Raw genomic sequence first — 21,319 nt, 5'->3', positions numbered from 1 at the left:
GCACCGTTAATTTACGCATAATAACACAGTGTTTTATACACAGTTATCCCGTGTTTATATAGATCTATAGTTTAAAATTAATCAATTTTGATTAGCGCTATATTTGCGGATGGTATTTAGTGGAATTATTTATTCTCCCTCGAAAGTTACCTTTGACTTTTTTTTATTTACAAAAGCAACAAAACAAAAGAGGGGGTGTTTTCTTAACAGCTTTTACATGCCGAAAGTACCCCTAGTGATGCTGCAAAAATTACATCTGCAAATCTAGAGAAATATAAAACATTCCAAGGACACAAGCGGGTTTTCAAGCGACTCGTTATTTGTCGGTGGCCACTTGTTACTGTCTTTCCCTTCCTCCATCTTCCGGATCCTCTCTCCCAACCCGGATCCGACCCGACCCGGAGATTTACCGGTTTTCCTCCCCGATGGGCTCCGCCCCAGACCCGCTCTCGTTGGACCCGACTCCGTCGTACGGGTCACCGGAGATCTCGACCTTCTCCCGGAGCTCTCGCCACTATCCTTTCTCCTAACGTACCCGGGACCGTTTGCAGGTCTGGCCCGGCTGGGTGACGGTTCGGACCTCCGACCCGGAGATCTCCCAACGGTCTTTTCTCTCTTCACCTCGCCGGAAAATGACCGGTTCTTTAACCTGGCCGGGGACCTCTGCCGGAGTTCACGTAATTCGTCGTTGTTGTCTCTTTTCTCCGTCATTGTCGTGGAAACACTCACACCCTCGCTCTCGCCGAGGGTGCTGCAGATCTCGGAGACCTCCTCGGAGAGATCATCGCCGCCGCCGTAAGCGGCGAAGGGCTTCTTGCATACGGCGCTGCTTCTAGAGAAGTCGGAGAGCAGAGGCGACGATTTGATGAACGGGCTCTCGCTCCGGCGATGAATATTGCCTTGGAATCTGGGGATGTGTGCCGGTTTGGGAACGGCGGGGGTTTCGGAGAGGACTTCCTTCACCGTTTCTTCTTCGAGGAGTGGGTGGGTGGGCGGCGGAGATTTGCTAATGCTGCTCCGTTTGGCGGCGGTGGTGGTTTTGGAGTTGGCAATGTGGTGGGGTGGTGTTTTTGTTGGCCGTGTGGATTTGGGGGTGCTTGCGCAGCAACCCATCGGTGGTGTTTCTAATTAATAATGGGTGGTGTTGGTGGTGGTGGTGGTGGTTGTATAGTTAATACATGGAACGACGGCGGTGGTGCGGCGGTGGGAGGAGTTAATGGAGTAGCTGTGGCGAAGTGAGGTATTCAAGTGTTGATATAGAATGGTCAATTGTATGTATTTATTGGGTTGGGTGGAATTATTTGTGAGCTTCTGCAGTTGGACGATTTATATTTATTAGTTAACAATAAATAAATAAATTGAATTTTTTATATATATATTTTCTTAATAATATCTGTATTTATTTAGCTTCTGCACCAATGGTGGGTTGAATTTTGTTGCATACATATTGGGGGTAATAAATTGTCACATTCACACCCATACTATGATTAAAGTTCAATACTCTCTATTTACTCACTATGTTCCACGATTACTGTCTCTTTTTTAAAATATTTTTGTTCCATATTATCTGTCACTTTAGATTTCTAATACTGCATTAAATACATTTTTCCTGTTTTAACCTTATTAATGAAACTCTATTCATTAATTTTCTCTTATAAATCATTAAATGTTAAAGGTTGTTTTAGTCATTTTTATATGATTTTTCTAAAATCAAGATATATTTATTGAGTTTTTTAATCTTTGTGAAAACTAAAAAGCGACAATTATTTAGGAACGGAGGGAGTATAATCAGTAATCACTTTTTATTTTATTTTTTACTTTTCAACTTATTAATCACTTCTTGATTTAGCTGAATTGCACTTAACCTAACGTATATTGAGCTCTGTGCACACGACTCCCTTATAGTTTCAATATACGCATATGACCCTCTGTACTTTGGACTTTGTGAACATAACACGTCGATGAGGGAATTTTTTAAAGTATACGGAGATTATGTGTTACTATTAAAATACAAGGGGGTCATGTGCTATATTAAAAGTATAAAGGAGTCATACGCACAAAGTTGGAAACCATAGGAGTAAATGCTATTTATCCTTTCAATTTTACCACTTTTCATTTTCTGTACTCGCTAGTTATTATTAGTTGAGATATATAATTAATGGTTCTCACACATTTAATAAATCTAGAAAAAGCACTACACCAACTAATTAATTGAAGTTTTTATCTCTAATATGTATGTAATTAGAAATCAAGGCAACAAACAACACCAAAATAAATAAAATTTATTTTATCTTTGTTTTCAATCTATGTAACATTTATATGCATTACCAATAAAAAAATTCAATAAACAATTTTTTTTGTTGATAATGACAATTAATTATAAAACTAACAATGGCTTGTGATTCGTGATTAGTGTCCCATGATGACGATTAGTTATAATAATAGTGAGTCGCATGTTCCCCTTAATCTGTTTTTCCCAATAATCACGTGCATCGAACGTGTTATTAATTTTTTTTTCTCGTCAACCACATGAGTGTGTCTTTCATTTATCACTGTTTTCTCTTTTCTTTATTATTATTAATAATAAGAATCTTGTTGTTATATTTTTTGGTACAATTAAATTAGTTTGGTGGATCTATATATCAATTATCATGTCTTGATCGGATTTGCTTATCAATATATATATTTATTAATCTATAATAATAATAGAGTCATAATTATATATAAATAAATAAAAAAATAAATAAAATTACTGACTGGAGCAGAGTTGAGAAGTAATTTTAGTGAAAGTATTGATTGGGAATTTGTGAAGCTGGTTGAAGCAAAAGAATCTGACACAGTGTGGATAAAAAATGTGGCATATCTATCTACCATGATTTCATGATCTCGATTATTAATTGCACTTTTTTTTAATAATTGGACCAATTAGTGGGGCCCACACATCTGCTTGGCATCTCAGTATATTAATTAATTCTCAGTTGTCAAGTCGAATACTAAATCGGACCATCCCCCCATTCTAATTATTCTCTTTATAATATGTATGATTAGAAAATATTATATTTAGATTTTAGCCCAATTTTATAAAAGGCTTTCGGCCCAAAAATGTGTTGATTATTGTATATATAGTATGGGCCTGTCACAATTTTAAAAACATCGATATAATTTGGTGAATGTAATAAGTTAATTTCAATTTTCAACCAATGGACCGAACCCAATATATCTAGCTTAATGGGCCAAGGGCCCAATAAATCATAAGGACCCGGGAATGCCATGATCCGCGGACCGGTGCCTACATAAGCTGAGCCCGAACCGGGTTTTCTTTCCCATGGGGAGCTTCGGACCTAGGTTCGATTTATATTCTTGCAAGGTGTCGTCTTTTTGACTCAACCACCGCAGACTAATGTGCGTCAACATCCACGAATCATTTGTAACCATATCGGAGGGGGCAAATGGGCTCGCTTGGGTTCAGTATCGTATATGCCGGGAGCATTCCTATATCATTAAAAAGAAAAGGGCAAATTACGGCCTACCTTAAATTGTTGTCAAATTACGAAAACTCCTCCTCATGTTTGGGAAATTACAGCCACCTTATCAAGAGATAAATTTAGGGATGTTGAATCGGTAAAACTGAACCGAAATTTCGTTACGACAACATTTCATACTATTTATCAAACTAAATATACGATTTGGTTCGATAAATAATAAATTTTATGTAAAAATATTCAAAAGAAGGGCGAATGTAATTACTAAAAAAAGAGGGATTTTGTTATAATTTGGTCATACTTAAGGAATTGACCGTAATTTGCGCTTAAAAAAACAACAATTTATTTACCAACTCAGAAACAATTATTTTATTTTATATGTAATTAAAGTTGTGTCATGTGTGACTGGACTCCCTATAAAGTTTATAGCACCTTTTCCTTTTTTTGTTTTTTTTTAATTTGATGACAATTGACTACGTTATTGCTTAATTTTGTAGCAGCAAAATAGTGGTGGTTCAATTTTGTGGGTCATTCTAAATTGTCTCAAAAGTGAATTGTCTCATTATTAACTTGTACATCCCATGTAAAGAGACTACGACAGCTCACCTTTTGTTAAAGGCAAAAATAAATTAAATAAATAAAAAGGAAAAAAATAATGACAAATTAGGAAAAACAAGTAACACATTTTTCAATTAATTAATTACAGCAAAGAGCATTAATATTTTCTTTTCCATAACGGGCTGGGCCTTAAAAAAAAGCCCAAACCCAAATTTTCCGGCGTGTCATTCCTTCACCATGGTTCAACGGTACACGGAAACTATTTTATTCAAATTAATAATATTAAAATAAATTTTCAAAAAAATAAAATAAAAAAGAACAAACCCAAACACCACTTCATGATTACCTGTTTCAATGAGAAAAGAAGAATTGAATACAAATCATTTTGTAGTAATCCTTTTGCTTTGCCTGTTAGTATAAAACTTCTTTATTATCAAAAGATACACACACTCAATGCTTTTTCATCTCTCTCTCTAAATGCCCGCTTTATAAGGGATAAAAAAATAATCAAGAATCAGAAGCAAGCACCAAGCCAACTTTTTCTCACACCCTTTTCTCTACTCAAATTGAATCATTCATCGCCATTTTTTATTTCGCCTGATTTTACAAGAATCTCGGAATTCGTAATTTTCGTATTACCGGTTAAAGGTTAGTTCTTTATAGCCTTTTGAACTCCCCCACCCCACCCCCACTCCCCACTTAAAACTCGCTTAATAATGAAGTTTGCGATTAACCTTTATTTTTCTTTGACAGTGTATGTTTTTCAAGATTTCTTGGTTCGAGTGAATAATTGTAGTTGTTTTGTTGTTTTTTTTTGTAGTTGCAGATTCGTGAGGGGGGTTTTACGGAATCTTTAGTTTGTGTGGGGGGGTGGGGGTGGTGGTTATAAAATGGCGATGGCTTGTTTGGATTGTAAGATTCGTACGTGGGTTGTTGGGGTTTTCGTTATTTCATCTGCCTTATCCCTCGCCTGGGGAGTAACGGACCCTCGTGATGGTAAACGCCGTTAAATATTTCTCCGTTTTCTTTTTGTGTTCATTCATTTGTCCTTATTTGGTCATGAATCTTGATTGCTTGAGATTAAGGTGGTGCTGCTTTGTCTTACTTGTGAACTGTGGTATAATTAATTTAATTCGGTTTCAAAATTTTACGAATCGTGCGATAACGATCGCGGTAGTTATATTGTCGGAACGAGTCAGTTTATAGTGAAATTGCCCTAAAAAACTCTGTTTTTTTTTTCTTCGTTTTGTCAGTTTATGCGATAAGCGAGTTGTATGCTTCGTTGGGCTCCCCGTTACTTCCTGGATGGATCCTCGGAGGAGATCCATGTGGGCCCGTAAGTTGGCAAGGGGTGTCGTGCGTGTACGGAAATATAACTGCAATGTAATGATTTATTTATACCACTTCTTGTTTTTTCCGATGTAGTAGTTACATAGAAAAACGGGGCTGTTTTTGTTTATCGAATTTGTCTTCGTCCGGTTCGCAGAAAACTGGATAGCTTGAATTTGGGCGGTTTATTGAGCGAAGGTTTGGCATCATTTGCCTCGATTATTCAAATGTGAGTCCATATTTATCAAATAAAAGTGGCCGCTTTTTATTCAATAATTTGCTGCAATTTTACGGAATTGAATTCACTCTCGTAAGCAGAGATCTCAGTAACAACCAAATTGGAGGCGGTATACCAGCCAACTTGCCGACTACTCTAAGGAGTTTGTATGTTTCTCTAAACCTAAACTTCGCTTCCTTAAGTGAAATTATTATAGATACAGACATTGTCTCTAAATATGTATCTGTCTGATAACGTTTGTCTCCTTTTGGGAAACTGCAAACCCGTAGTTACCTTTCAGATAATCAATTTACTGGTCTTATCCCAGGCAGTATATCTTCATCGACCCAATTGACAGAGCTGTAAGTTGTAATTCCCGATTTTTCGTTATTACAAATGACGAAAGAAATTCAACTAACAAGTTAACTGAGCATTTTGTAACGTATTTTCAGGTTTCTGAACAATAACCAATTTACGGGACCAATTCCAGATGCCTTTGAACCGCTTACGAGTTTGATTAACCTGTAGGGATTTTCTTATTTGTTCATAGTGATATTAGCATTCGTAAAATCTTGTTCGACGAAAGTTGTTTGATTTGTTTAGATTAACAATGCATGCATACATGCAGGGATTTATCGGGGAACACTTTGAGCGGTGCGCTTCCTCCTTCGATGGGGAATTTGTCATCTCTGAAAACTTTGTAAGTAACATTCTCTAGTATTTGTTTGAAACTTTGACGAACTCATCAAAACGTTTGCTCCTCTTCCCAGTAAAAAAGATTCTTTGATATTTCAGATTCCCAATTATATTTTATTTAATACCTTGGAAGTTGCATGTAGGAATTTGGAGAACAATCTGCTTTCCGGAGTGCTCGATGTTCTTCAATATCTTCCGCTCAATGACTTGTACTGTACTATATATATATATATACAAACTCGATATATTACACTCACCGTTACTATATACACATTCTTATCGAATTTATTGAATATATTACAGGAACATCGAAAATAACCAGTTCTCCGGGCCTATACCAAACAATCTGCTAAATATTCCCGATTTCAGGTGAAACCATACTTCATTTCTATTTTCGTCTGGTCTATAAATCTCGTTCCAATTTCTTTACTACTTAGTTTCTTTTACGGTGCAGGGGCGATGGAAACCCTTTCAACACTAGCATCATACCTTCTCCACCTGCCTTATCTCCTTTATCCCCTTCCGACGCACCCTCGCCTCAATCGTTCGACGGTCCACCTGGACCATCGGCATCTCCGTTACCAGATTCCGGAAGAAGTGAATCGAAGAAACACGCATCGAACAAGACCACATGGATTGTTATCGCGGGGTTGTTTGCCCTGGTGGCACTTGCCCTAGGCCTATGCCTTTCCATGTCCACATGTTGCTGTAAGAGACGAGGGTCGAGTGAGGAAACTCTCACCGGGACCCACAAGCAAGATCATTCTTCGCAAAACTCTTTTCGTCGGTTCGAAGCAGCTTCGAAGCAAGTGAATTTGAAGGGAGATAATCGTAATCATAGTCACAGTATAGATATGAAGGGATTGGATGACAATAGTGATCTACAGACGAGCCCACTTCCGTTTCCTTTACTTCCTGCGGAAAGAATTGTTGCGGACCCCACTTTTACCCCGTCGACCGCAAGGGCAAATTCGTCCAAGATTGTGGAATCTTCAAAGCTATTTACGATTGCATCTCTTCAGCAGTGCACGAATAGCTTTTCTCAAGAAAATCTTATCGGTCAAGGCATGCTTGGTGCAGTTTACAGAGGCCGGCTTCCCGATGGAAGGGTAAAAATGTCTTATATATATATAATTTTTTTTTTCTTAATTTTAGTGTGTGAGGAAATGTATTATCGTATGGTTTGTTAGGTTATTGCAATCAAGAAACTGGATAAGGCAGTATCGGCGAATGTAAGTGATCGAGAGTTCGTTGAGATGGTGACGAGTGTCTCTAAAATAAAGCATGAGAATATAGTTGACTTTTTAGGTTATTGCCTCGAGCACGGTCAACGCCTCCTTGTCTACAGTTACTGCAGAAACGGGACACTTGACGAAGCACTAAATACGGATGACGAGATCAATAAGAAACTTTCTTGGAATGCTCGCATGCGTTTGGCCCTTCAAGCTGCAAAAGCCCTCGAGTACGTCGCATATTTTTTTTTGTAATATAAAATTATATTCGTCGAAATTTTAATTGATTGTTTTCTTGAAGATATTTGCATGAGGTGTGTCAGCCACCTATCGTGCATCGGAACTTCAAGTCGTGTAATGTGCTTCTAGAAGATGATCTCACCGTACGAGTCTCTGATTGTGGTTTGTCTCCTTTGCTCTCGACTAATTCCATGGCTCAGGTAATCATAATAATAACAATAAATCTACTATTCATAAATTGAAGTCTTTTTAATTTTTTTATTTTTTACATACTATTCTTTTTTTTTTTACTAGTTGCAAGGTTCCGGTTACGGTGCTCCAGAACTCGAGTTAGGAAGCTATTCTCACCATAGCGATGTTTATAGCTTCGGAGTTGTGATGCTGCAACTTCTAACGGGGCGAAAATCCTACGACAGGTTTGAGAAACTTCTAGAAACGTAATTTCTCCGATATTTATTAACAAAAAAATACAAGGTTACATTAAAAAATGAATAAACATTTAGGTTACGTCCACGAGGGGAGCAATATCTAGTTAGATGGGCATATTCACAGCTGTACGATATAGATGCATTGTCGAGAATGGTCGATCCTTCGCTAAACGGATCGTACCCATCCAAGTCTCTGTCGCGGGTCGCGGATATTATTTCTTTATGTATTCAGGTATATAAATTTATTTTTCTTTTACATTCAATCTTGTAGTTTATGTTTCAATGAGATATAGTTATTTATGTTATATTATCATTATTATTACTTATTTATTTATTTTTTGTGAGATAGGCTGAGCCAGAATTTAGACCACCTATGTCTGAGATTGTGCAAAAGCTATTAAACATCATACAAAAAGAACCCAGATTACCAAGACAACAGCAGATGAGTTGATGATGTGGAGCCTTTTGATTGGTCCAGCATACAATTTTCTGACAATTAGTTAATTTTTTTTTTTTGGATCTAATAACTTATTAGTTCAGAATTACAGTTGTAGTTTTAACAGTGTTTTTTTTAGTTTTTCAGTGTGTTTTATGTGGTCTATTATTATCCTTTTAACTGTAAAGAGACTTGGATGGGTACGACCCGTTACGCATTGAATATTGGATTGGGTTGATGCAGAAGGTGGTCTTCATTCTTCAAGCAATTCATAATAATTTTATGAATTTTAAAGCAATTCATAATAATTTTAATGTAAGATGTTTGGTGACTAATATTAACTAAAATTTAAATTTTACGGCATTAATTATATTTTTAGATAATAGGGCTTAACCCCTCTGTGGTTACAAGAAAATTAAAATCATCCCCTTGTGTTTGTAATACTAGTTCATAATCTATTTATGTGGTTAATATAAGGGGCAGGGCAAACGTAGTTAGTTTTTCTGTTAAATTTAATCACGCAGTCAAACTTCAAGGGGACATCTGTAAAAATTAAAGCAAAAATGCTTTTCTGTTAAAGTTAATCACGCAGTCAAACTTCAAGGGGACATCTGTAAAAATTAAAGCAAAAATGCAAGCACAAGGGGTCATATTCATAATGTAGTATTTGACGTTAGACACGAACAATTATTTTTGACGAAAAAAAAAAACGCTACCACATCAACCACAACAGGGTTACGTAAAGATTCTCATAAGAGGGGCTACCCTATCAACCACAACCACAAGAGGGTTATGTAGAGATTCTCACAAGAGGGTAATGTAGAGATTCTTCGAGGATTCTAGAACCACAACCACAAGAGGGTTATGTAGAGATTCTCACAAGAGGGTTATGTAGAGATTCTTCGAGGATTCTAGAAAGCTTTTTAGAAAGGTTAGATATTTTGTAGGAATTCTTTGGAGTGTTCCAGTGAACCACTACTAGCTATTAAATCAAATAGATCTTCAACGTCCATTAAGGAGGTGGATCTAGTATAAATAGGATTATGAACTTGATTTGTAAGCCTTCAATAAAAATTCAATAAAAATCCAAACATTCAAAAGACAAGTCCTTTCTTCATATCAACAATACCAATTGACTTTTGCATGACCGAACCCAAATGTAAATCGTTTGATCAAAGGCTTGAGCGTCTTGGTTTCCTATTTCAGATATAAGGATCATCTTCAAAACCCGTGACGGAGGCTTAAGACTCTTAAACACTCTTCCAACAGCATGGCCGAGAGAGAGAAAAAAAAAGATTAATGAATCATGTAACAACTATAACATGAAATAAACACAACATTATAAGCAAAACTTCGCCAACTGACAAATAGTAGGCGTTCACTATGCCTCTGTGAATGCCAACTGACAAATAGTAGGCGTTCACTATGCCTCTGTGAATGACGTCTCTGATTCATCAACCACCTGAGATGAGATTAATAAACAATCATGCATATTAATAAGCAACCTATCTCAGTCTATAAAATAATCAAGACGTAATAAGAGCGACGTTCATTGCAAATTATGTCCTAATAAATAGAACTAAATTACCATTTCAATTTATAAGAAAGTCGAGATGATATATATATATATATATATATATATATATATATATATATATATATATATATATATATATATATATATATATATATATATATATATATATATATAATTTTGGTATATGAGGAAATGTATTATCGTTAGGTTATTGCCACGGGCGGTACATGAAGGGCAGGGGGCTGTTGACCCCCAAGATTTTTTTTAGGTATTTGGTATTGTATTTTTTGAATATTACTTTTGGCCCTCCAAAAAGTTTTTGTAAATATGTGTCTTATCTATTATTTTTTTTTCTTTTTCATAATCTTATATAAATAATAGATAAATATATCATATTTAATATAAAATATAAAATAAGATGGTTAAAACTTGTATTATTTTAAATAAAATTTATGAATATTACTTATTTTTGAATTTTTTTTATCAATGCCTTGAGATCGTGCCATGAATCCCTGAAATATTAAGTGCAATACATTATTAGAATAATTTAAATTAGTTTAGAATTTTGTGTGATGATTAAAATATGATATAATTATTATATATATGATATTTTAATTAAAAATTAGTAATATAAACTTATTTTTACAATGTTTTGTGATTTTAGTTAGCCCCCTACATTTTCATCCTGGTTCCGCCCCTAGTTATTGCAATCAAGAAACTGGATAAGGCAGTGTCGGCGAATCTGTTAGCCTGGGTTTGGCAGCAATTGTCCACGTGGTGGAGGCCCGGGTATGGGCGGCCCACAATCGAATGTCGTGGGCGCTTGTGTGTGTTGAATGCACTATAAAGCTAGGGTTTGCGCCTTTCCTAACACCAATTTGTTTTAGGACAACTGGTAGCGCCTGAGGTCCTACAAGTGGTATCAGAGCCAAGGTCACGGGTTGTTAGCCTTGGTTTGGCAGCAATTGTCCACGTGGTGGAGGCCCGAGTATGGGCGGCCCACAATCGAATGCCGTGGGCGCTTGTGTGTGTTGAATGCACTACGTGGTGGAGGCTCGGGTATGGGCGGTCCACAATCGAATGTCGTGGGCGCTTGTGTGTGTTGAATGCAGTGCAGTTTAAGGCTAATAGTGCAGAAATGGGACACTTGACGAAGCATTAAATACGGATGACGAGATCAATAAGAAGCTTTTCTTGGAATGCCCGTTTGGCCCTTCAAGCAGCAAAAGCCCTCGAGCAGCGAACATATAAGGGGCAGGGAGTTGTTGCCCACCAAGATTAATTTTTTTTTTAATTAGGTATTTTGGCATTGTAGTTTTCGAATATTATTTTTGGCCCCCCTAAAGTTTTAGTAAATATGTGTCTTAACGTTCAATTTTTTTGTTTTTTCTCCACAATCTTATATAAATTATACTTGTATATATCATATTTAATATAAAAATATTGAATAAAATGGTTAAAATTTGTATCATTTTATATAATATTTATGAATATTTACTTATTTTTGATTTTTTTTTTATCAATGTCTCTTAAAAATAATATGAGACGATGCCATTAATCTCCAAAATATTTAAGTGCAATACATTAAGATTTTTTTGCCATGCTTAAAATATGATAAAACTATAATATATATGCTATTTTAATAAAAAATTATCAATATAAACCTATTTTTGCTATGCATTGTGAACCTAAATTTTTTTTCGGGCCGTTGTCCCGTACCCCAAAATTTTAGTTAGCCCCCTACATTTTGATCCTGGTTCCGCCCCTGCCCTCGAGTACGCCACATATTTTTTTTTGTTTTGTTTTACTAGTTGCAAGGTTCCGGTTATGGTGCTCCAGAACTCGAGTTAGGAAGCTATTGTCACCATAGCGGTGTTTATAGCTTCGGAGTTGTGATGCTGCAAATTCTAACAGGGCGAAAATCCTACGACAGGTTTGAGAAACTTCTAGAAACATAATTTCTCCGATATTTATAAAAGTTACATTTAAAAATGAATAAACATTTAGGTTACGTCCACGAGGGGAGCCATATCTAGTTAGATGGGCATATTCGCAGCTATACGATATAGATGCGTTGTCGAGAATGGTGGATCCTTCGCTAAACGGGTCGTACCCATCCAACTCTCTGTCACGGGTCGCGGATATTATTTCTTTATGCATTCAGGTATTTTAAATTATTTTTCTCTTACATTCAATCTTCTAGTTTCTGTTTTGAATGAGATATAGTTATTTATGTTATATCATCATTATTATTTATTTATTTATTTGTTTTTAATTATTTATTTTTGGTTAGATAGGCTGAGCCAGAATTTAGACCACCTATGTCTGAGATTGTGCAAAAGCTATTAAACATCATACAAAAAGAACCCCGATCACCAAGACAGCAGCAGATGAGTTGATGACGTGGAACCTTTTGATTGGTCCAACATACAATTTTTTGATAATTAGTTAATTGTTTTTATTTTTTGATCTAGAGTTTGTCTTTTTGTTGTTTTTTTTTTGTTAAAATTAATTGTGTGCGTCAAACATCGAATACTACATTATGAATATGACCCCTTGTGCTTGCATTTTTGCTTTAATTTTCACAGATACCCCCTTGAAGTTTAACTGCATGGTTAAGTTTGACAGAAAAATTAACGAACGTTGCCCCTTATATTAACCACAAAGGGATTATGAACTGATATTACAAGTACAAGAGGTGATCTTAATTTTCTTGTAACCAAAGAGTTAAGTGCTATTACCCAAAAAAACAATTGATGCCGTAAAATTTAAATTTTAGTTATTATTGGTCACCAAACATCTTACATTAAAATTATTATGAATTGCTTTATAATCCATAGCAAAGATACGGTATTACTTCATTTTTTTATGGAAAATCATAACCTAGTATTGCATACTAATAGATAATTAAATGTAGAACATCATTTTCAGCTGCAGTGATAAAATAGTGGATTTGGAACTCAATTTTAATTTGATTAATGTTTCAAGCAAGAAAACCTTGATTTAGTATTGATAAAAATCAACTCTTCGTATAATATTTGACAATATGGTAAAATCTGGATAAATTTATATTCTCGCTTAAAGAAGAAGAAGAAAAACAGACCTGAAAAATAAACCTGAATATATAATTTATAGAACTTAGAATGTAAAGGTAAGATAAGAATTAAAAAAATTAGAGATATGAATCATATATTGTTTATTTCAAACTAGGGGCTCCTACCAAATTAACTACTTAAATTTGATTTTTAATTTATTTTACTCATCCGACAAGGTTATACAAATGCGGATCAATATATAAATAAAGAGCAAATTACACCCATCCCTGAGGTAAGGTGAAATTATGGAAAAAAAATCTTTTATGTTTGGGTAATTATAATTACCCTTCAACTATTAATCTTCTTACACTTCCACCCTTTTGGTGTTAAATTCAATATAATCTTCTAGATTCCGTGTAATGTTCTCTACCCTATAAACTTTCTTTGCAAAACTACAAATTTTTATGCACTACAATCTGATATATACAAGCCAAAAAACACATTTCATGATCATTTTACTTTAAAATGTGGAGCTCGAATGAAATAAAACAGGTACAAACATAAGAATTTTCCAGAAGATTTCAGTAAATTTGACACCAAAATGATGAACGTATAAGAAGATTCATTGTTGATGGGTGGTTATAATTACCCAAATATGAGAGGGGTTTTCGTAATTTAACCTTACCTCAGGGGTGGTGACCGTAATTTACCCTAAATAAATAAATAAATTAGCAAAGCCGTATTCAGAAATATCTATCACCTTCGCATATCAAGCAGCAGAATGAGAGAGAAGGGGCAGAACTAGACACGGCCACGGGCCGGTTTTGGGCCCGGAACCGGCCCGAACCGGCCCGTTGACGGCCCAAACCGGCCCGTTGACCGTGTGAACCGGCCCGGAACTGTGAACCGGCCCGTCCTACCCGGGACGGGCCCGGTTCTTAGATTTGGTGAACCGTGAACCGCCGGGTAGACACGGCCACGGGCCGGTTTTGGGCCCGGAACCGGCCCGAACCGGCCCGTTGACGGCCCAAACCGGCCCGGAACCGTGAACCGGCCCGTCCTACCCGGGACGGGCCCGGTTCTTAGATTTGGTGAACCGTGAACCGCCGGGCCGGCCCGGCGGTTCACCCGGATTTAAAAAAAAAAAAAAAAAATCAAAAAAATTCAAAAAAAAGTGAATAACGGCTGGTGAACCGGCCCGAACCGGCCCGGGTGAACCGGCCGTTATTTACTTTTTTTTGAACTTTTTTGAATTTTTTTCCCCCCCAATTTTTCCTATAAATACCCTCACACCCCAATTTTTCCTATAATTTACTTATTCATCAAATATTTCAAACTTGTGCTTCTAAATTGACTTTTCATTTATTTCCTTTTCCTTTATCTATTTAAAATTATTTCTTTTAATTTACTTATTCATTAAATATTTAAAAAAAAAAAAAAACAAAAAAAAAAAAATTCAAAATTTTCGGGTTGACCCGGAACCGGCCCGGATAGGCCCGTGAACCGGCCCGAACCGGCGGGCCGACCCGGCCCGGTGAACCGTGCACGCCACGGGCCGGTTCCGGTTCCGGAAAATGTGAACCGTGAACCGGTCCGAACCGGCCCGAACCGGCCCGTGGCCGTGTCTAGGCAGAACTAGAGGAAAAATGAAAATCTGAAACAAGTAGAATAATGCGTTCTAATTATCTTTCCCGGCTTGCATCGGACCACCGGCGGATGGTTCTTCTTTCAATTTATGATATTTCTCGTCGGATCTCTCACTCTCTCTCTCTCACGCGCGCGCGCTCACACGCACATATGTACGGTTCTCGAATTTAGGGTTTGCACCGGACCACCGGCGGTCGGTTCTTCTTTCGAATTTTTTTTGTCTTTAACGTCGTATCTATCACGCTCGCACACACGCACATATGTACGGTTCTCAATTTTAGGGTTTGCATCGGTAGGTTCTTTCGATTTTTGATCGTTCTCGTCTTATCTCTCACTCTCACTCTCTCTCACGCGCGCACACACACATATGTAACGTTATCAATTTTATGGTTTGCATTGGTCGATTCTTTCGATTTTCTATCTTTCTGGTCGATTTTGACGAGAAACCATGGTCACCGAGCTATGTCCAGTTGCCCATAGTGGTTTTCAATGCTCAGTCAGTTTCCACCTAATAATATGTTTATGTTGGTGATTATTTTTTGCTGATCCGGTATTTGTCTTTTGTTAGGCTGCGATGGTCACATTTTTTGTTTGGAAAAGAATGGTGTTACTATCAAATATAGGACATGGGTGTTTTAATCGTGATATTTGCTCCCCTGCAAGCACGGGAAAACTCTTGCATAATGTTGTCTACTAGGAGAACTTGGGAGAGAAAACTCTGCTGCTCTGCTGCTCGGTTGTGGAGGTAACATTAGTTTATGAAATTAATTTAATACCTTTAAAGTAACCATAAACAATCTTTGCAAGTTACTGATTTAATATTGACTTATTTAGTTGTGAGGATCCTTTTTTAGGTCAAAGAAGTCTTTGACCTTTGAGTGCGTGATCGGCATTTGTTGATTGGTTTAGCAGCCGGTAAATCCTCAATTAAGAAGGAGATCTCAGCACTCATAAGAAAACCGAAATTGGATGGTGAGCAGCCACGTAGTAGTAGACACGGCCACGGGCCGGTTCGGGCCGGTTCGGGCCGGTTCCGGGCCGGTTCGGACCGGTTCACGGTTCACATTTTCCGGAACCGGAACCGGCTCGTGGCGTGCACGGTTCACCGGGCCGGGTCGGCCCGCCGATTCGGGCCGGTTCACGGGCCGGTTCCGGGTCGGCCCGGAAATTTTGATTTTTTTTTTTTTTTTTGTTTTTTTTTTTTGAAATATTTAATGAATAAGTAAATTAAAAGAAATACTTTTAAATAGATAAAGGAAAAGGAAATAAATGAAAAGTCAATTTAGAAGCACAAGTTTGAAATATTTGATGAATAAGTAAATTATAGGAAAAATTGGGGTGTGAGGGTATTTATAGGAAAAATTGGGGGGGAAAAAAAATTCAAAAAAGTTCAAAAAAAATTAAATAACGGCCGGTTCACCCGGGCCGGTTCACCGGGCCGGTTCACCCGGGCCGGTTAGGGCCGGTTCACCGGCCGTTATTCACTTTTTTTTGATTTTTTTTGATTTTTTTTTTTTTTTTTTAAATCCGGGTGAACCGCCGGGCCGGACCGGCGGTTCACGGTTCACCAAATCTAAGAACCGGGCCCGTCCCGGGTAGGACGGGCCGGTTCACGGTTCCGGGCCGGTTCACACGGTAACGGGCCGGTTTGGGCCGTCAACGGGCCGGTTCGGGCCAGTTCCGGGCCCAAAACCGACCCGTGGCCGTGTCTACGTAGTAGAGTGAAGTGAACATACTGTTGCTTCACTAGGAAGGTTGATATTATCAATAGCAACAAAGGTTTCACTCTGCAACATCTGAACTTTCTTGTAAGTTGAAATGATAATTTTGTTCATAGTTGTTTTCAATGACATGTTTTAGTTCTATTTATTAGGACATTATTTGCAATGAAGTTGGCTTTGATTAGGTCTTGATTATTTTATGGTATTTTATAGGCTGGGATATGTTGTTTATTAATATGCATGATTGTTTATTAATCTCATCTCAGGTGGTTGATGAATCAGAGACGTCATTCACGGAGGCCTATGGCGGTTGTGTTTATTTCATTAGGGCTGGGACTTTGGGATCGGGATTCGGGATCCCGTCCCGTCCCGATTAGAATTTTACTATTTGGGATTAAAACTTCGGGAATTCGGGATTACGGGATTCGGGATTGGGATTAGGAACAAATACGGGATCGGGATTCGGGAATTGGTTCAATCCCGATCGGGATATTTTAATCCCGAATTAGGAAAAAAGAAAAAAAAAACTAATAAACACACACACACATACACACACACACACACATATATATATATATATATATATATATATATATATATATATATATATATATATATATATATATATATATATATATATATATATATATATATATATATATATATATATATATATATATATATATATATATTTGTCAAGGAGATGAGAAATACAATATAATATATCGTTTCAACTTATTTTTAAATTTTTCAAATTTCATTTGTTCCAAGTTTTGTGGTAAAAATAAATAGTGCAATAATAATAGTATTTATATAATATATTCAAGTTGGTTTAATGTATAAAATAGTATTAATGAAAAAATATATATATATATATATATTTCTTAGTTTTTAGCCAAAATATGGGATTCCCGATCCCAATCCCGAATTCCCGAAATATTTAGGGATACCGATATTACCGGGATTTAATATTATGGGACGGGATTGGGATTTAAAATTTCTATCCCGAATCCCGAAATCCCGATCCCGAAAATCCCGAATTCCCGAAATCCCGTCCCGAACTCACCCCTATATTTCATGTTATAGTTGCTACATGATTTATTACTCTTTTTTTTTTAGGCTTTCGGCAGTGCTGTTGGAAGAGGGTTTAAGAGTCGTAAGACCCACGGGTTTTGAAGATAATCCTTATATCTGAAATAGCAGACCAAGACGTAAAGACGGTCAAGCCTCTCCAGCTTCATGATCCGCTGCTATTAAGCACTAAGTTGCTGAGATCCTTTAAAGTGGTGGTATGAACACCTAATTTCCGTATTAATACACTCTGATCTTTGTTCAGTTATGTTTTGTGTCAAAATTTCTTAATCTATTTGTAAATGTGTTTATTGTGGCTAGCTTGCGCTTTTGGAAACTTTGCAAGGGGAGAAGGGCTACGCACTTTCTTGAATAGTCCAGTATAGTATATGACCATGTAATTAAGATTGCAAAGTACTATTGCTGTCAAGAGGTCTTATTTTAATCTTAATTACATGGTCATATACTGGACTATTCAAGAAAGTGCGTAGCCCTTCTCCCCTTGCAAAGTTTCCAAAAGCGCAAGCTAGCCACAATAAACACACCTACAAATAGATTAAGAAATTTTGAGACAAAACATAACTGAACAAAGATCAAAGTGTATTAATACGGGAAATTAGGTGTTCATACCACCACTTTAAAGGATCTGAGCAACTTAGTGCTTAATAGCAACGGATCATAAAGCTGGAGAGGCTTGACCGTCTCTACGTCTTGGTCTGCTATTTCTGATATAAGGATAATCTTCAAAACCCGTGGCGGAGGCTTACGACTCTTAAACCCTCTTCCAATAGCTGCCGAGAGAGGTAAAAAAGAGAGTAAGGAATCATGTAGCAACTATGACATGAAATAAACAAAACTTACAAGTCACGGGGTTCTTAATCGTAAAGCTCGCTAACTGACAAACAATAGGCGCCCACTCGACTAGTTCGACAAACATACGACTCGGCCGATTGAGGCACAATGTAGTTGATTATATATCCAACCCCTTCGGCATCCACTCCTCTAACCATTCCCTCCACGCAAATCAGGTGTGCGATGAGGCGGAGAATGTTATGGATGAAGTTGCGCTTCCCGAACGGCACCTATATGGTATTCGGCTTATCAAAATTGTGGTTACTGATGAATATGTGTCCGACCGAACCAGAATCTATAAACTTGGATTGTATCATCCGAAGTTACTAATGGCTCGGCCTAAATGTCGGTTTTATTTATCCTTTCGTTTTTTCATGATGATTTGCAATTCTTTTTATTCTCTCTTTCTTTTTTTTTTTTGTTTTTTTGTTTTGTTTTGTGTGTGTGTGCTCTAATTCTCTATTTCTTCTTCTGAATGTATGTTTTTTTTGTATTGGATTGACTAGTAATTGTACCCGTGCGATGCACGGGACAACAAATTGCATTTGGTTAATTTTCTTAAATCATCCCTTTTAATAACATGTCCAATTACATATAAAATGAAATAATTGTTATACATAAAATTTGAAAACTTTGGTATAAATTAATGAAACACATAATTTAACAAAATGAAATTACCTATAAGCCATGATGGAAAAAGATGTAAACTAATTGGCACACAGTCAATAGGATGAAGAAGAAGATAAGAAACAAAATCTAAACTCGGGTTACCAAAAGAAGAAGCCTTAGGTAGGGAAGAAATAAAATTCAAATGTTGTTGACATTCTGTAAAACGATGTCACAAAATCCGCTAGGGATGAAAATCAGATTTATTTACCATTTTCTGTAAAAATCGAAAATCAGATTATTATAAATAATATCTAGGAGAATTTGATGAAAATCGATAATAATATTTAAAATAATATTTAGGAGATAAAAATTTGATAAAAAATTGAAAATAATATTTCAAATAATGTTAATGAGATAAAAGTTGATAAAATATGAAAATAATTAGAATAATATTTAGGAGATAAAATATGATTAAAATCATTCCGTAATAACTCCAATTCCACATTCATACCACTCCTCGGTATTATATTGAACCATATAGGTTTCCTTGATTGCTTCAAGCGTATATTGACCAAACTGATGAATTGTATTATAAAGATGTTTAGGTATGTTTCTACATAAATAATCTTTAGCGCATACAAGATCCTTTCCAATTAATAGTTTGATTAAGTTAGGTGTCTCAGAAAAAACTTGAAAATTATATTTAAAATTATAGTTAGGAGATATAAATTTGATAAAATTTAAAAAAATATGATTTATAATAATATTTAAGAGATAAAAATTTGATAAAAATAAAAAATAATATTTAGGAGACAAAAATCTGATAAAAATAAAAAATAATATTTAAAATAATATTTAGGGGATACAAATATGATAAAATTCGAAAATAATATTTAAAATAATATTAAGGAGATAAAAATTTGATAAAAATTGAAAAAAATTTACAAATATGACATTAGGGTTTCTTAGGGTTGCCCTAGCGTTTCTTTCTTTTATATATAAGATTAAAAAGATTAAAACTAGGGTTGATGCTACCTCTAATATTATAGTCTAGTTTATATTTATATTTATGTCAAGAAAACGTACGCTTGTCTTTCTTTTTTTGTTTGGATCTACAGTTATAGTTTTAACAGTGTTTTTTTAGTTTTTAAGTTTGTTTTATGTGGTCTGTTATTTTCCTCTTAACTGTCAAGAGTTTTTTGTTATTATGATTATTATAACCACTAATTTTGATTATTATTATTTATTAATTTTGGGGTTAAGTATAATTAATGATAAGCACGGGACCAAATATTAATTTTTTTTGTAATTATTAATTTAAGTGTAATGTTGGGACAAAGAACAGTTGGAAGGTGGTGCTGATGCACATGATTCCCTCTAATTATTGCCATCAACTTTTGTCTTTTTTCTCAATAAAAATTTGTTGGGGAAGATTCACCTAAGTAATTGATGCAAAATAAATAGTATATTTCAAAATTAATATATTTAGGGGCACCAAAATATTATACTTCCGGGAGTAGTAATAGTGTTAAAAAAGAAAAGAAAAAAAAAAACCGTAAAGAATGACCTAGGGGTTGGAGCGAATGAATATATGTTAAATTAGCTCAGATTCGAATCGTTTTACCAACGGTTGCTAGCTCGAGCTTGTCATACTTGGTTAGTTTACATTAAAATTGATAGCGTAAATTTTGAATTTTAGTTATTATTAGTCACCAAAATTTTTTTGATTAAAATGATTATGACGTGTATTATAATCCATAGCAAAGAAATAGTAATACTTCATTTTTTTATGCATGCTTGGGAAAATCATATCCTATTATTGCACACTAATAGATAATTAAATGTAGAATACTCTTCTTAATTTTCATTTTCAACTGCATTGATAGTGATTGAACTCAATTTTAATTTGGGTAATACTTCAAGCAAGAAGACCTTGATTTAGTATTGATAAAAATCAACTCTTTTTATAATATACGACAATATAGTAGAATCTCGATAAATTAATATTCTTACTTATATAATAATTTATTTTGGTCCTGATCGGTAAAAAATAATTTAATATTTCGGTAGATTAATAGAATTTTACTAATCTCAACTATATTGATTTATGGAGGTTCATCTGAATTTATATTATTTCTTAACTCTCAGATATTCTTAGATATTTTTAATCGTTTAAAGTTGATGATTTTTTGCTTGTAATAAACTCGATACAATAACGAATTAAACGAC

The 21,319-nt window shown here is 35.6% G+C and overlaps 2 protein-coding genes across 3 annotated transcripts; one reads left to right on the top strand and one right to left on the bottom strand.

Moving 5' to 3' along the window:
• Nucleotides 1-115: 115 nt before the first annotated feature.
• On the bottom strand, nt 116-1,339 carry LOC105968454 (uncharacterized). The gene has a single exon (XM_012993088.2). The coding sequence runs from the start codon at nt 1,111-1,113 to the stop codon at nt 265-267; it is 849 nt and encodes a 282-aa protein (XP_012848542.2). The 5' UTR covers nt 1,114-1,339; the 3' UTR covers nt 116-264.
• A 2,962-nt stretch (nt 1,340-4,301) lies between these two features.
• Nucleotides 4,302-8,863, top strand: LOC105968998 (protein STRUBBELIG-RECEPTOR FAMILY 3). Of its 2 annotated transcripts, none has more exons than XM_012993717.2 (16): nt 4,302-4,688; nt 4,861-5,036; nt 5,294-5,423; nt 5,527-5,598; nt 5,688-5,753; nt 5,877-5,948; nt 6,039-6,110; nt 6,215-6,286; nt 6,426-6,491; nt 6,586-6,651; nt 6,737-7,391; nt 7,473-7,744; nt 7,816-7,954; nt 8,049-8,170; nt 8,258-8,414; nt 8,532-8,863. In XM_012993717.2, exons 2-16 carry the CDS (start codon nt 4,931-4,933, stop codon nt 8,631-8,633), a joined length of 2,169 nt encoding a protein of 722 aa, XP_012849171.2. In that variant the 5' UTR covers nt 4,302-4,688; nt 4,861-4,930; the 3' UTR covers nt 8,634-8,863. The 2 variants fall into 2 exon arrangements, with proteins under 2 accessions (XP_012849171.2, XP_012849172.2); XM_012993718.2 differs by having other exon boundaries at nt 4,428-4,688; nt 4,867-5,036.
• Nucleotides 8,864-21,319: the final 12,456 nt, after the last annotated feature.

This window comes from Erythranthe guttata, chromosome 13 (genome assembly GCF_056151865.1).
Source record: "Erythranthe guttata isolate IM_541 chromosome 13, IM_541, whole genome shotgun sequence".
Taxonomy (NCBI): Eukaryota; Viridiplantae; Streptophyta; class Magnoliopsida; order Lamiales; family Phrymaceae; genus Erythranthe; species Erythranthe guttata.
Note: the sequence above shows the minus strand (reverse complement) of the source record. Positions and strands in the feature narration are given on the sequence as shown.